The sequence below is a fragment of the Balaenoptera physalus genome (assembly GCF_965194825.1).
Source record: "Balaenoptera physalus genome assembly, chromosome: 1".
Taxonomy (NCBI): Eukaryota; Metazoa; Chordata; class Mammalia; order Artiodactyla; family Balaenopteridae; genus Balaenoptera; species Balaenoptera physalus.
This window is the reverse complement of record NC_138882.1, coordinates 96426635-96442189: the sequence shown is the minus strand read 5'-3', so window position 1 is coordinate 96442189 and position 15555 is coordinate 96426635. Positions and strand designations below refer to the sequence as shown.

Genomic DNA, 15555 nt, shown 5'->3' with positions numbered 1-15555 from the left:
TTCAACATGGCAGATTTTGAGGGCAATGTTTTCAAGTAAAATATATTTCAAAATCCCAGTAGCTCTTTCTTCAGAGCACATATGCCACCAACCCAAACCCCCATCCCTAATCAGTCACATATGGCAAAGAAAAGCTATTTAGTGAAGAAAAAATAACAATGAAGCAATTTATCAAAACAATGCAAACTTTTATATTAATTATAGCAATTAAAATGTAAACTCCTTGAGTGCAAAAACTATATCTTATTCATCTTGGTATCCCCCAAATAATCTAACATCCTCATTAAACATTCATGGAATGGAAGAAGATAGCTGCTTTTAATTTACTAATCCCTTGTTTTTCCCCTTATGGTAAGAATTCTCCACTATAATTCTAAGGCCAAAAAAAAAAATCTAATGATATTAGGTACTTTTATTTAAAACTTATGGATAAACATGAAATTAAAAACAAAAAAAACTCTATACTACTCTGTATTTATAAGAAACAATTCTCAATTGTAATATCTACTCACATACTAAAGAGCAAGTATTTTCCAAACACTGAATGTATTCAGCGTTTGACTGCTAGAGAAGAAAGTCAAGAAGCTTATTAAACATCCTTAAATGACAGGTGCTCTAAAGATCTAGTACTTGACACAGAATATGAGATTAAAAGCATGCTCCATTACCACCAACAAAAATAATTTTGATACTATGAAGTAGCACCCAATCCTGGGAGCAGGTGGGAAAGATAATATCCTCATTTTATAAAGAGGAAACAATTATATAGTTGCAAAGTGACTTGTAAGGTGTAAGGTCATATAGCTAGAAAGTGACAGAATCTAGACTCAACCCTGAATCGTCTGCAGAAATCTTACTATACCATCTCTAACCACTGAATCAAACTGTCAAGGACCAATCAATACCTGTTCGGTAAGTAATATTGAGACATTGCTGTATTTCTTATTGGTTTCAGACCCCAGTGAGGCTAAGCGCAGTAAGAAGAGTAGTAAAGCTGATTCCCAGATCAAAAACTCCCAATTATAAGCATCATTTAGGAAAGTTTTATGTCCCCGGAGAACCTATGAAAAGGACCAAAAAAAAGTTAAGTTTTTCACTTGTCTTAAAATCTGTAATTACTCCTTTACTCTAGAACTTTAAAAACATTTACAAGATACCAATATTTTAATACTCAAAGTAGGAGACTTTTAATACTCATAAAGTATTATCTATTCAATTAGTAATTATGTATTTCTCTAAGTTTCCTAGATTTTCTTCTTTGCATGAGAGACAGCAAGGGTCTGGAAGTAACAAGGGAAGAAAATATAATAGAATAAGTGAAATAAGACAAATGTATTTCCAAACTCTTTAACCACAAGTGTGCCCACTCACAATTATATGGTGACCATTTTTCAAAGTTGGGTTGGCCAAAAAGTTCTTTTGGTTTTTAAGTAAAAATAAACGACACATTTTTCATTTTCACCAAGAACTTCATTGAACAACGTATTCACCCTTTTGTTCCACTACCTTCTGCCATTTTTCAGGCAACTTCATAATTCCATCTTCCCAAAACTTTTTTATCTTTTTGAGCAAAGAACTGTTCCAGGTACCTTTTACAGTCTTGCAGGGAATTGAAATTTTTTTCCATTAAGAGAATTTTGTAAAGACTGAAATAAATGGAAATCCGAACGTGCAATGGCTGGTGAACGTGGCGGATGAATCAGAACTTCCCAGCCAAGCTGTAACAGTTTTCGCCTGGTCATCAAAGAAACATGCGGTCTTGCGTTATCCTGATGGAAGATTATGTGTTTGCTGTTGACTAATTCTGGATGCTTTTCATTGAGTGCTGCTTTCAGTTGGCCTAATTGGGAGCAGTATTTTTTTGGTTTTTAAGAAGTTGAATATTTTATTATTAAACTGTTTCTTATTTTCCTGCAAGGCTGTTGCTTCACTGTATAAAAATAGCACCAGCAAACACAGTATATTGCAAAATTAAGATAGTAATGTTCTTTACTGGACACTATACAACTAACAAACTTTTCTCCACTGCCATTTATTTCCAGTGGCAAGTTCATTGAGTTTTTTAGACGCAAATCCAGGGATGGCTGTAAGCAAGTTACAATGTTATATAAGGTTAAGATAACAATGTTATCCTTGAATTACATAATTTTTATAACTAGTTTTACCACAGATAATTTCAGGAATTCTGAGTATTATAACTGGAGACTAGCCTAAAAATCACAGGGTGTTGTGAAAAAGATGCATGTGTTTATCTGAAATCATTAGGAAGTTAAGGGGTATTTTCTTCAGGCAACACTGTTGCAAATAGTTTCTTTTGCTAAAAGTTGCTTTTTAAAAATCTATCCACCACTAATTTAAGACAACTATGCTAGATTAAGTTGTTTCAAACTAGTTTATTTAGGGGTTCCATTTTCACTCCTCAATAGATTTTATGTATTTCTCATATGCTTCTTCACTCATTAGTTCATCTAGTTCTGAAGGGTTACTGAGTGTCATCTTGATCAGCCAACCATCGTCATAAGATCTGCTGACAAGTCCTGGATTTTCTGCTAGAGCTTCATTAATTTCAGTTACTTCTCCTGATAGAGGAGAAGAGAGTTCACTAGCAGCTTTCACACTTTCCAAAGCACCAAATTCCTCTTGTTTGTTCAATTTTGTCCCAACTTCAGGCAGACTACAGTAAACAACATCTCCCAACGCTTCCTGTGCAAAATTGCTGATTCCCACTGTTCCAACACCGTTTTCTGTTGTTACCCATTCATGTTTGTCTGTGAATTTACGACCCGACAGCAGAGCGGGTCCGGTGAGCAGCTCCCGGACGGCGCCCGCCCGCAGTCCCCAGGGCCGCGGCGGGCAGGGCACGTTGGGCTCAGGCTGCAGACCCCGGCCCGCACGCTCCGCGCCACTCGCAGCGCCATGTTCGCAGGGGTGCTGGGAGCAGTATTTGCTGGAATTAATCATTTGGTTTTCTGGAAGGAGCTCATAATAGAGGACTCCCTTCCAATCCCACCATATACACAACATCACCTCCTTTGGATGAAGACCGGCCTTTGGTGTGGTTGGTGATGGTTCATTTCACTTGCCCCACGATCTCTTCCATTCCACATTATTGTACAGTATCCACTTTTCATTGCCCGTCACAATATGTTTTAAAAATGGAACAGGGGCTTCCCTGGTGGCGCAGTGGTTGAGAATCTGCCTGCTAATGCAGGGGACACGGGTTCGAGCCCTGGTCTGGGAAGATCCCACATGCCACGGAGCAGCTGGGCCCGTGAGCCACAACTACTGAGCCTGCGCGTCTGGAGCCTGTGCCCCGCAATGGGAGGGGCCGCGATAGTGAAAGGCCCGCGCACCGCGATGAAGAGCGGTCCCCGCACCGCGATGAAGAGTGGCCCCCACTTGCCGTAACTAGAGAAAGCCCTCGCACGAACCGAAGACCCAACACAGCCAAAAATAAATAAATAAATAAATAAAATTAAAAAATCTCTAAAAAAAAAAAAAAAAATGGAACAGTTTCGTTACGTTTAAGCGGAGAATCGCATGTGGAAATACAGTCAAGAAGATTTTTTTCGCTTGACTTACGTGAAACCCAAACATCAAAGCGATGGACATAACCAAGCTGATGCACATGATTTTCATTGCTCAACTTGGATATTTTGAATATGTCGGCTATCTCCTGTGTGGTATAATGTTGATTATTCTCAATTAATGTCTCAATTTGATCACTATCAACTCCAACTGGTCTACCCGACCAGGGAGCAACGTCCAGAGAGAAATCTCTAGCACAAAACTTCACAAACCACTTTTGACACATTCGATCAGTCACAGCACCTTCTCCATATACTGCACAAGTCTTTTTTGCGTTTCATTTGTGGTTTTACCTTTCTTGAAATAATAAAGCATAATATGCCAAAAATGTTGCTTTTTTTCTTCCATCTTCAATATTCCATATTCAATATGGCTACACAAAAATTCACCAGTTTTGATAAGTTTTTTTTTTTTTAATGCAGGCTGATATGACAGCTGTCACAATACAATCTAATGAAATTGTTTCAAATGAAGTTAGACAGCTAAGCACTACTAGAGCCATCTTATGGAAAAAACCCAAACTTTTTGACCAACCCAATAGTAAATTTGCATTTGACTAACAGAGCCCCCTAAAACATGCGGCCCATCCCACTGGCATGACTAGAAAATCCTGAGGATCAGCTCTTTGCTCCACTTTAGGATCTGAATAACAACAGCAGCAGCCACCAATTATCAAATGCCTATTATGTGTCAAGTTTTCAGGTAAAAGTTTCTGTTTATTACAAAATTTTTTTGTTGATTGAAATGTAAAGAAGTTTACTAAGGCAAGCCCAAGGTAAAATGAGATTTATTGAAAAATATACAGAGACCCCTCACAGAAACTAAATGCGGGCCTTTGAAAATCAGGAAGTCAGCAGGCAGCTGCCCTCCCCATCTCCCTTCCACTAGGGCCATTCAGGCTCCCCCCTCCACTCCTCTCAGCTAATTCCACTGCCTTGCAAGACCCTTCTTTACCGCTCCCCCCAACTCTGACTTGTTTCCAATGCTACTGGCCCCAGTGATCCCTTCTGACCTTTCTTCTGCAAAGTCCACCACTGATACCTCAGGTTTTCATTTCTAATTTGCAAAAGAGGGAATATGTTTAGTTTAGTCTGGCTCAGGTATTCACCCCAGCAAGTTACTTACAACTAAGGGGTGGGGGGGAGGACAGGGGGGAGGAAAGTAACAACTAATAGCAACCTAAATAAAAGTGCTGAAAGTAACTGGCAACCTAGAAATCTCTACCCATTAAAAATATCCTTCAAACATGAAAGTGATAAAAGACATTTTCAAACAAACAAAAACTGAGAGAATTTGTCACCAGCAGATTCTTCAAGCAGGCAGGAAATAATCTCAGAGAAAAACACAGAAATGCACAAACTAATGAAAAGTAATGGAAGGGGTAAATATGTAGGTAAATATAAATGAATAATAAACTACAAATAGCAATAATAATTACATCTTATGGGTTTAAGATATATGTAAAATTAAAATGAAGGACATGTGTAACACAAAAGTGAATGGGTTAAAAAAAAAAAGTGAATGGGTAAATGACATAAAGTGTTGTAAGGTCTTAGCATGGTAAATTAATAATTTTATTAGACTGTAATAAGCTAAGGATGTATGTTGTAATCTCTGGGGTCAATAGTAGTAAATATATATATATATAAAGTTAACAGAGAGGATTAAATGAAATATTTTAAAATATTTGATTAATAAAAGATGGCCAAAAAAAAGAGAAAAAGGAAAATTAACAAATAAACCAAATAGGAACCAAATAGTATTTGTAGTTATAGTAATTAAGTTTAACTGGGTCAGACATTCCAAAACACTAAAACTGGGAGGCTGGATTAAGAAACAAGCAAACAGGAGCAGGATTGGAGACAACATAATGGAGTAGAAGGACCTTGAGCTTACCTCCTCTCACAAGCACACCAAAATCACAACTAACTGCTGAACAACCATCAGTAAAAAAGACTGGAAGCTACCCAAAAAAAATGTTCTACATTCAAAGACATAAAGAAGAAACCACAGCGAGATGGTAGGAGGGGTGCACTCGCAATATAATCAAATCCCATACAACCTGGGTGGGTGACCCACAAACTGGAGAATAATTATATCACAGAAATTCTCCCAAAGGAATGAGAGCTCTGAGCCCCACACCAGATTCCCCAGCCTAGGGGTCTGGCACTGGGAGGAGGAGCCCCAGAGCATTTGGCTTTGAAGGCCAGGGGGGCTTGATTGTAGGAGCTCCACAGGACAGGGGAAAACAGAGACTTCACTCTTGGAGGGCATATACAAGGTCCTGCGTGCACTGGGACTGAGGGCAAAAGCAGTGACTTCATAGAAGCCTGGGCCAGACCTCCCTGCTGGTCTTGGAGGGTCTCCTGGGAAGGCGGGGGGCAGCTGTGGCTCTCTCTAAGATCATAAAAGCTGGTGGCTGACACACTGAGGAGTGTTCATTGATGTGAACTCTGGCTGGAGGTAGACGTCTCGCTTGGGATCTCGGCACCAAGGCCTGGCCCCACCCAACGGCCTGTAGGCTCCAGTGCTGGGACGCCTCAGGCCAAACAACCAAGAGGGCAGGAACACAGCCCCACCCATCAGCAGACAGGCTGCCTAAAGACTTCCTGAGCCCACAGCCACCTCCAGACATGCCCCTTGACATGGCCCTGCCCACCAGAGGGGCAGCACCCAGCTCCACTCACCAGTGGGCGGGCACTGGCCACTCCCACCAGGAAGCCTGGACAAGCCTCTAGACCAGCCTCACCCACCAGGGGGAAGACACTAGAAGCAAGAAAACTACAATCCCGCGGCCTGCGGAACTAACTCCAAAAACACAGGTCAGAACCCACCCTGGGACTGGTCCCTGGCCCTTAGGTAACAAGATGGGAGTGTACTGTTGGGAAACATAGGACATCCCCTACAGAGGACCACTTCTGCAAGGTCAAGAAATGTTAACTATTCTACTACATACATAATAAAACAAATAGAAATTTAAACAAAATGAGACAGCAAAGGAATATGTTCCAGACAAAGGAACAAGATAAAACTCCAGAAGAACAACTAAGTAAACTGGAGATAGGCAATCTACTTGAGAAAGAGTTCAAAGTAATGATTGTAAAGATGATCCAAGAACTTGGGAAAAGAATGGATGCACAGAGCAAGAAGTTATTAGCAAAGAGTTAGAAAATATAAAGAACAACTAAACAGAGTTGAAGAATGCAATAACTGAAATGAAAAATATACTAGAAGGAATCAATAGCAGAATAAATGAGGCAAAAGAACAAATCAGTGAACTGGAAGACAGAGTAGTGGAAATCACTGATGTGGAACAGAATAAAGATAAAGGAATGAAAAGAAATGAGCACAGGTTAAGAGACCTCTGGGACAATGTCCAATGCAGCAACATTTGCATTACAGGGGTCCCAGAAGGAGAAGAGGGAGAGAAAGGGCCTAAGAAAATATTTGAAGAGATAATAGCTGAACACTTCCCTAACATGGGAAAGGAAATAGTCACCCAAGTCCAGGAAGCATAGAGAATCCTATACAGGATTAATTCAAGGAGGAACAGACCGAGACACATAGTCATCAAACTGACAAAAAATAAAGACAGAGAAAATATGAAAACAACAAGGGAAAAGCAACAAATAACATACAAGGGAATCCCCATTAGGTTATCAGCTGATTTTTCAGCAGAAACTCTGCAGGCCTGAAGGGAGTGGCATAATATATTTAAAGTGATGAAGGGGAAAAACCTACAACCAAGAATACTCTACCCAGCAAGGCTCTAGTTCATATTTGATGGAGAAATCAAAAGCTTTACAGACAGGCAAAAGCTAAGAGAATTCTGCACTACCAAACCAGCTTTACAACAAATGCTAAAGAAACTTCTCCAAATGGAAAAGAAAAGACCACAACTAAAAATAAGAAAAGTATGAAATGAAAAGCTCACCAGTAAAGGCAAATAGTAAAGGTACAAAATCATCCACATACAAATATAATATCGAAACTAGTAAATGTGAGAGGAGGAGAGAGAGTACAAATGCAGGATATTTAAAATGCATTTGAGGGCTTCCCTGGTGGCACAGTGGTTAAGATTCCCCCTGCCAATGCAGTGGGTATGGGTTCGAGCCCCGGTCTGGGAAGATCCCAGATGCCACAGAGCAACTAAGCCCGTGCACCACAATTACTGAGTCTGTGCTCTAGAGCCCACGAGCCACAATTACTGAGCCCATGTGCCACAGCTACTGAAGCCCGCGTGCCTAGAGCCTGTGCTCTGCAACAACACAAGCCACTGCAATGAGAAGCCCGCGCACCACAACGAAGAGTAGCCCGCGCTCACCACAACTAGAGAAAAGCCCGTGTGCAGCAATGAAGACCAACACAGCCAAAAAAAATTAAAATTAAAAATAAATAAATAAAATGCATTTGAAATTAAGAGATCAGCAACTTAAAACAATCTTGTACATATATAGGCTGCTATACCAAAACTCATGGTAACCACAAACCAAAAATCTATAATAGATATACATACAAAAAAGGAAAAGGAATCCCGACACAACACTAAAGATAGTCACCAAATCACAAGAGAAGAGAACAAAAGAGGAAAGGGGAAAAAAAAGACCTACAAAAACAAATCCAAAACAATTAACAAAATGGCAATAAAAACATACGTATCAATAATTACTTTAAATGTAAACAGATTAAATACTCCACCAAAAGACACAGACTGGCTGAATGAATACAAAAGAAGACCTGTACATATGTTCCTACAAGAGACCCACTTCAGATCTAGAGGCACATACAGACTGAATGTGAGGGGATGGAAAAAGGTATTCCAGGTTAGAACTACCTCCCCAGAGATCAGGCAAGGTTAAGGGAGGGCTTGGCTGCTGTTGTTAAACGCAGCGTTTTTCGTTACCTTTCTAGAAACCAGCTGCAACGTTAGGTCAGAGCACATTAAAATGAGCCACTTCTGAACCAACAGCGCCCAGGCCCCAGGCCTGCTGTGAAGGCCCCCAGCAAAGGTCAGGGCTTGGTCCACATGACGTTCCTTCCCATGCTTGTCCAAGCAGTGCTCTGCCTCAGAGTTGAGGTAAGAAAGGCATCAGGACACCTCGCATTAGGTCACTTAGCAGAGATCGGCAATTCCTGGGCTCAGTGAGGAGGTTTGCCATGTGGCTGACAGGGTCTTGGTGCTCTGTCTAACACTGGGTGTCAGGCCTGAACCTCTGAGGTGGGAGAGCCAAGTTAAGGACACTGGACCACCAGAGACCTCTGGGCCCCACGTAATATCAAATGGCAAAAGCTCTCCCAGAGATCTCCATCTCAATGCTAAGACCCAGCTCCACTCAACGACCAGCAAGATACAGTGCTGGACACCCTATGCCAAACAACTAGCAAGACAGGCACACAAACCCATGCATTAGCAGAGAGGTTGCCTAAAATCATAATAAGGTCACAGACACCCCAAAACACACCACGGGATGTGGTCCTGCCCACCAGAAAGACAAGATCCAGCCTCATCCACCAGAACACAGGAACCAGTCCCCTCTACCAGGAAGCCTAAACAACCAACTGAACCAACCTTACCCACTGGGAGCAGACACCAAAAACAATGAGAACTACAAACCTGCAGCCTGCGAAACGGAGACTCCAAACACAGTAAGTTAAGCAAAAAGAGAAGATAGAGAAATACACAGCAGATGAAGGAGCAAGATAAAAACCCACCAGACCAAACAAATGAAGAGGAAATAGGCAGTCTACCTGAAAAAGAATTCAGAGTAATGATAATAAAGATGATACAAAATCGTGGAAATAGAATGGAGAAAATGCAAGAAACGTTTAACAAGGAGAACTAGAAGAACTAAAGAGCAAACAAACAATGATGAACAACAAAATAAATGAAATTTAAAATTCTCTAGAAGTACTCCATAGCAGAATAACTAAGTCAGAAGAATGGATAAGTGACCTGGGAAGATAAAACAGTGGTAATAACTACTGCAGAGCAGAATAAAGAAAAAAGAATGAAAAGAATTGAGAACAATCTCACAGACCTCTGGGAGAATGTTAAATGCACCAACATTCGAATTATAGGGGTCCCAGAAGAAGAAGAGAAAAAGAAAGGGACTGAGAAACTATATGAAGAGATTATAGTTGAAAACTTCCCTAATATGGGTAAGGAAATAGTCAATCAAGTCCAAGAAGTGCAGATGGTCCCATACAGGATAAAACCAAGGAGAAACACGCCAAGACACATGTTAATCAAACTATTAAAAATTAAATACAAAGAAAAAAATATTTAAAGCAGCAAGGGAAAGACAACAAATACCATACAAGGGAATCCCCATAAGGTTAACAGCTGATCTTTCAGCAGAAACTCTGCAGGCCAGAAGGGAGTGGCAGGACATATTTAAAGTGATGAAAGGGAAAAAACTACAACCAAGTTTACTCTACCCAGCAAGGATCTCATTCAGATTCGACGGAGAAATTGAAACCTTTACAGACAAGCAAGAGCTAAGAGAATTCAGCACCACCAAACCAGCTCTACAACAAATGCTTAACGAACTTCTCTAGGCAGAAAACACAAGAGAAGAAAACAACTTACAATAACAAACCCAAAACAATTAAGAAAATGGTAATAGGAACATACATATCGATAACTACCTTAAATGTAAATGGATTAAATGCTCCAAGCAAAATACACAGACTGGCTGAATGGATACAAAAACAAGACTCGTACATATGCTGTCTACAAGAGACCCACTTCACACCTAGGGACATATACAGACTGAAAGTGAGGGGATGGAAAAAGATATTCCATGCAAATGGAAATCAAAAGAAAGCTGGAGTAGCAATTCTCGTATCAGACAAAATAGACTTTAAAATAAAGACTATTACAAGAGACAAAGAAGGACACTACATAATGATCAAGGGATCAATCCAAGAAGAAGATATAACAATAGTAAATATTTATGCACCCAACATAAGAGCACCTCAATACATAAGGCAAATGCTAACAGCCATAAAAGGGGAAATCGACAGTAACACAATCATAGTAGGGGACTTTAACACCCCACTTTCACCAATGGACAGATCATCCAAAATGAAAATAAATAAGGAAACACAAGCTTTAAATGATACATTAAACAAGATGGACTTAATTGATATTTATAGGACATTCCATCCAAAAACAACAGAATACACTTTCTTCTCAAGTGCTCATGGAACATTCTCCAGGATAGATCATATCTTGGGTCACGAATCAAGCCTTCATAAATTTAAGAAAATTGAAATCGTATCAAGTATCTTTCCCAACCACAATGCTATGAGACGAGATATCAATAACAGGAAAAAATCTGTAAATAATACAAACACATGGAGGCTAAACAATAAACTATTAAATAACCAAGAGATCACTGAAGAAATCAAAGAGGAAGTCAAAAAATACCTAGAAACAAATGACAATAAAAACACGACGCCCCAAAACCTATGGGATGCAGCAAAAGCAGCTCTAAGAGGGAAGTTTATACCAATACAATCCTACCTCAAGAAACAAGAAACATCTCAAATAAACAAACTAACCTTACACCTAAAGCAATTAGAGAAAGAAGAACAAGAAAACCCCAAAATTAGCAGAAGGAAAGAAATCATAAAGATCAGATCAGAAATAAATGAAAAAGAAATGAAGGAAACAATAGCAAAGATCAATAAAACTAAAAGCTGGTTCTTTGAGAAGATAAACAAAATTGATAAACCATTAGCCAGACTCATCAAGAAAAAAAGTGAGAAGACTCAAATAAATAGAATCAGAAATGAAAAAGGAGAAGTAACAACTGACACTGCAGAAATACAAAGGATCATGAGAGATTACTACAAGCAACTCTATGCCAATAAAATGGACAACCTGGAAGTAATGGACAAATTCTTAGAAAAGCACAACCTCCTGAAACTGAACCAGGAAGAAACAGAAAATATGAACAGACCAATCACAACTACTGAAATTGAAACTGTGATTAAAAATCTTACAACAAACAAAAAGCCCAGGACCAGATGGCTTCACAGGCTAATTCTATCAAACATTCAGAGAAGAGTTAACACCTATCCTTCTCAAACTCTTCCAAAATGTACCAGAAGGAGGAACACTCCCAGACTCATTCTATGAGGCCACCATCACCCTGATACCAAAACCAGAGAAAGATGTCACAAAAAAAGAAAAGCACAGGCCAATATCACTGATGAACACAGATGCAAAAATCCTCAACAAAATACTAGCAAACAGACTCCAACAGCACATTAAAAGGATCATACACCATGACCAAGTGGGGTTTATTCCCAGGAATGCAAGGATTCTTCAATATACGTAAATCAATGTGATAAACCGTATTAACAAATTGAAGGAGAAAAACCATATGATCATCTCAATAGATGCAGAAAAAGCTTTTGACAAAATTCAACACCCATTTATGATAAAAACCCTCCAGAAAGTAGGCATAGTGGGAACTTACCTCAACATAATAAAGGCCATATATGACAAACCCACAGCCAACTTTGTTATCAATGGTGAAAAACTGAAGCCATTTCCACTAAGATCAGGAACAAGACAAGGTTGTCCACACTCACAACTATTATTCAATATAGTTTTGGAAGTTTTAGCCACAGCAGTCAGAGAAGAAAAAGAAATAAGAAAAAGAAATAAAAGGAATCCAAATCGGAAAAGAGGAGGTAAAACTGTCACTGTTTGCAGATGACATGATACTATACACAGGGAATCCTAAAGATGTTACCAGAAAACTAATAGAGCTAATCAATGAATTTGGTAAAGTAGCAGGATACAAAATTAATGCACAGAAATCTCTTGCATTTCTATACACTAATGATGAAAAATCTGAAAGAGAAATTAAGGAAACACTCCCAATTACCATTGCAACAAAAAGAATATAATACCTAGGAATAAACCTACCTAAGGAGACAAAAGACCTGTATGCAGAACACTATAAGACACTGAGGAAAGAAATTAAAGATGATACAAGCAGATGGAGAGATATACCATGTTCCTGGACTGGAAGAATCAACATTGTGAAAATGACTATACTACCCAAAGCAATCTACAGATTCAATGTGATCCCTATCAAACTACCAATGGCACTTTTCACAGAACTAGAACAAAAACTTGCACAATTTGTATGGAAACACAAAAGACCCCAAAGAGCCAAAGCAATCTTGAGAAAGAAAAACGGAGCTGCAGGAATCAGGCTCCCTGACTTCAGACTATACTACAAAGCTACAGTAATCAAGACAGTATGGTACTGGCACAAAAACAGAAATATGGATCAACGGAACAGGATAGAAAGCTCAGAGATAAACCCAAGCACATATGGTCACCTTATCTTTGGTAAAGGAGGCAAGAATATACAATGGAGAAAAGACAGTCTCTTCAATAAGTGGTGCTGGGAAAACTGGACAGCTACATGTAAAAGAATGAAATTAGAACACTCCCTAACACCATACACAAAAATAAACTCAAAATGGATTAAAGACCTAAATGTAAGGCCAGACAATACAAAACTCTTAGAGGAAAACATAGGCAGGACACTCCATGACATAAATCACGGCAAGATCCTTTTTGACCCACCTCCTAGAGAAATGGAAATAAAAACAAAAATAAACAAATGGGACCTAATGAAACTTCAAAGCTTTTGCACAGCAAAGGAAACCATAAACAAGACAAAAAGACAACCCTCAGAATGGGAGAAAATATTTGAAATGAAGTGACTGACAAAGGATTAATCTCCAAAATATAGAAGCAGCTCATGCAGCTCAATATCAGAAAAACAAACAACCCAATGCAAAAATGGGCAGAAGACCTAAATAGACATTTCTCCAAAGAAGGTATACAGATTACCAACAGACACATGACAGGATGCTCAACATCACTAATCATTAGAGAAATACAAATCAAAACTACAATGAGGTATCACCTCACACCGGTTAGAATGGGCATCATCAGAAAATCTACAAACAATAAAAGCTGGAGAGGGTGTGGAGAAAAGGGAACCCTCTTGCACTGTTGGTGGGAATGTAAATTGATACAGCCACTATAGAGAACAGTATGGAGGTTCCTCAAGAAACTAATAGAGAACTACCATACGACCCAGCAATCCCAGTACTGGGCATATACCCTGAGAAAACCATAATTCAAAAAGAGTCATGTACCACAATGTTCACTGCAGCACTATTTACAATAGCCAGGACATGGAAGCACCTAAATGCCCATCGACAGATGAATGGATAAAGAAGATGTGGTACATATATACAATGGAATATTACTCGGCCATAAAAAAAAAGAAATTGAGTTATTTGTAGTGAGGTAGAGGGACCTAGAGACTGTCATACAGAGTAAAGTAAGTCAGAAATTCAGAAACAAATACCGTATGCTAACACATATATACAGAATCTAAAAAAAAAAAAAAAATGGTTCTGAAGAACTTAGGGGCAGGACAGGAATAAAGACGTAGACGTAGAGAATGGACCTGAGGACATGGGGAGGGGGAAGGGTAAGCTGGGACAAAGTGAGAGAGTGGCATTGACATACATACACTACCGAATGTAAAACACATAGCTAGTGGGAAGCAGCCAAATAGCGCAGGGAGATCATTTCGGTGCTCTGTGTCCACCTAGAGGGGTGGGATAGGGAAGGTCAGGGGGAGACACAAGAGGGAGGGGATATGGGGATGTATGTATATGTATAGCTGATTCACTTTGCTATACAGAAGAAACTAACACACCATTGTAAAGCAACTATACTCCAATAAAAATGTTAAAAAAAAGGTATTCCATGCAAATGGAAATCAAAAGAAAGCTGAAGTAGCAATACTCATATCAGACAAAATAGACTTTAAAGTAAAGACAGTTACAAGAGACAAAGAAGGACACTACATAATTATCAAGGGATCAATCAAAGAAGAAGATGTAACAATTGTAAATTCATGTGTTCCCAACATAGGAGCACCTCAATATATAAGGCAAATGTTAACAGACATAAAAAAAGGAATTGACAGTAACACAATAATAATGGGGGATTTTAACATCTCACTTATATCAATAGACAGATCATCCAGACAGAAGATCAATAATAAAATCCAGCCTTTAAATGACACATTAGACTAGATGGACTTAATTGATATTTATAGAGTATTCCATCTGAAAGCAGCAGAATGCACATTCTTTTCAAGTGCACATGGAACATTCTTCAGGATACATCACATGCTGGGCCACGAAGCAAGCCTTGGTAAACTTAAGAAAACTGAAATTATATCAAGCATCTTTTCTGACCACAACACTATGAGATTAGAAATCAACTACAAGAAAAAAACATGAACACGTGCAGGCTAAACAATATGCTATTAAACAACCAATGGATCACTGAAGAAATCAAAGAGGAAATTTTAAAAAAATAGCTAGAGACAAATGAAAATGAAAACATGATGATCCAAAACCTATGGGACACAGCAAAAGCAGTTCTAAGAGGGAAGTTTATAGCAATACAAGCTTACCTTAGGAAACAAGAAAAATCTCAAATAAACAACCTAACCTTACATCTAAAGCAACTAGAGAAAGAAGAACAAACAAAATCCAAAGTTAGTAGAAGTAAAGGAATCATAAAGATCAGAGCAGAAATAAATGAAATAGAGACTAAGAAAACAATAGAAAACATCGATAAAACTATTAACAAAAGCTGGTTCCTAGAAAAGATAAACACAATTGATAAACCTTTAGCCAGACTCATCAAGAAAAAAAGGAAAAGGGCCCAATCAATAAATTAGAAATGAGAGACTACTCCAAGCAATATACCAATAAAATGGACAACCTAGAAGAAATGGACAAATTCTTAGAAAGGTACAGTCTACCAAGATTGAACCAGGAAGAAATAGAAAATATGAACAGACTGATCACAAGTACTGAAATTGAATCTGTGATTTTAAA

The 15555-nt window shown here is 38.9% G+C and overlaps 1 protein-coding gene and 1 pseudogene across 6 annotated transcripts in view; both read right to left on the bottom strand.

Moving 5' to 3' along the window:
• PHTF1 (putative homeodomain transcription factor 1) overlaps window positions 1-15555 on the bottom strand; it is a 61420-nt gene that overhangs the window by 2046 nt on the left and 43819 nt on the right. For all 5 annotated transcript variants that reach the window (XM_082458467.1, XM_082458468.1, XM_082458465.1 and 2 more), the window contains one exon: window positions 906-1061. In XM_082458467.1, coding sequence (XP_082314593.1) covers window positions 906-1061 — 156 coding nt within the window. The remainder of the gene's footprint in view (window positions 1-905; window positions 1062-15555) is intronic.
• On the bottom strand, window positions 2372-3510 carry LOC309660015 (glycine cleavage system H protein, mitochondrial pseudogene; annotated as a pseudogene). Its single transcript has one exon. The product of its transcript is annotated as a glycine cleavage system H protein, mitochondrial pseudogene (transcript).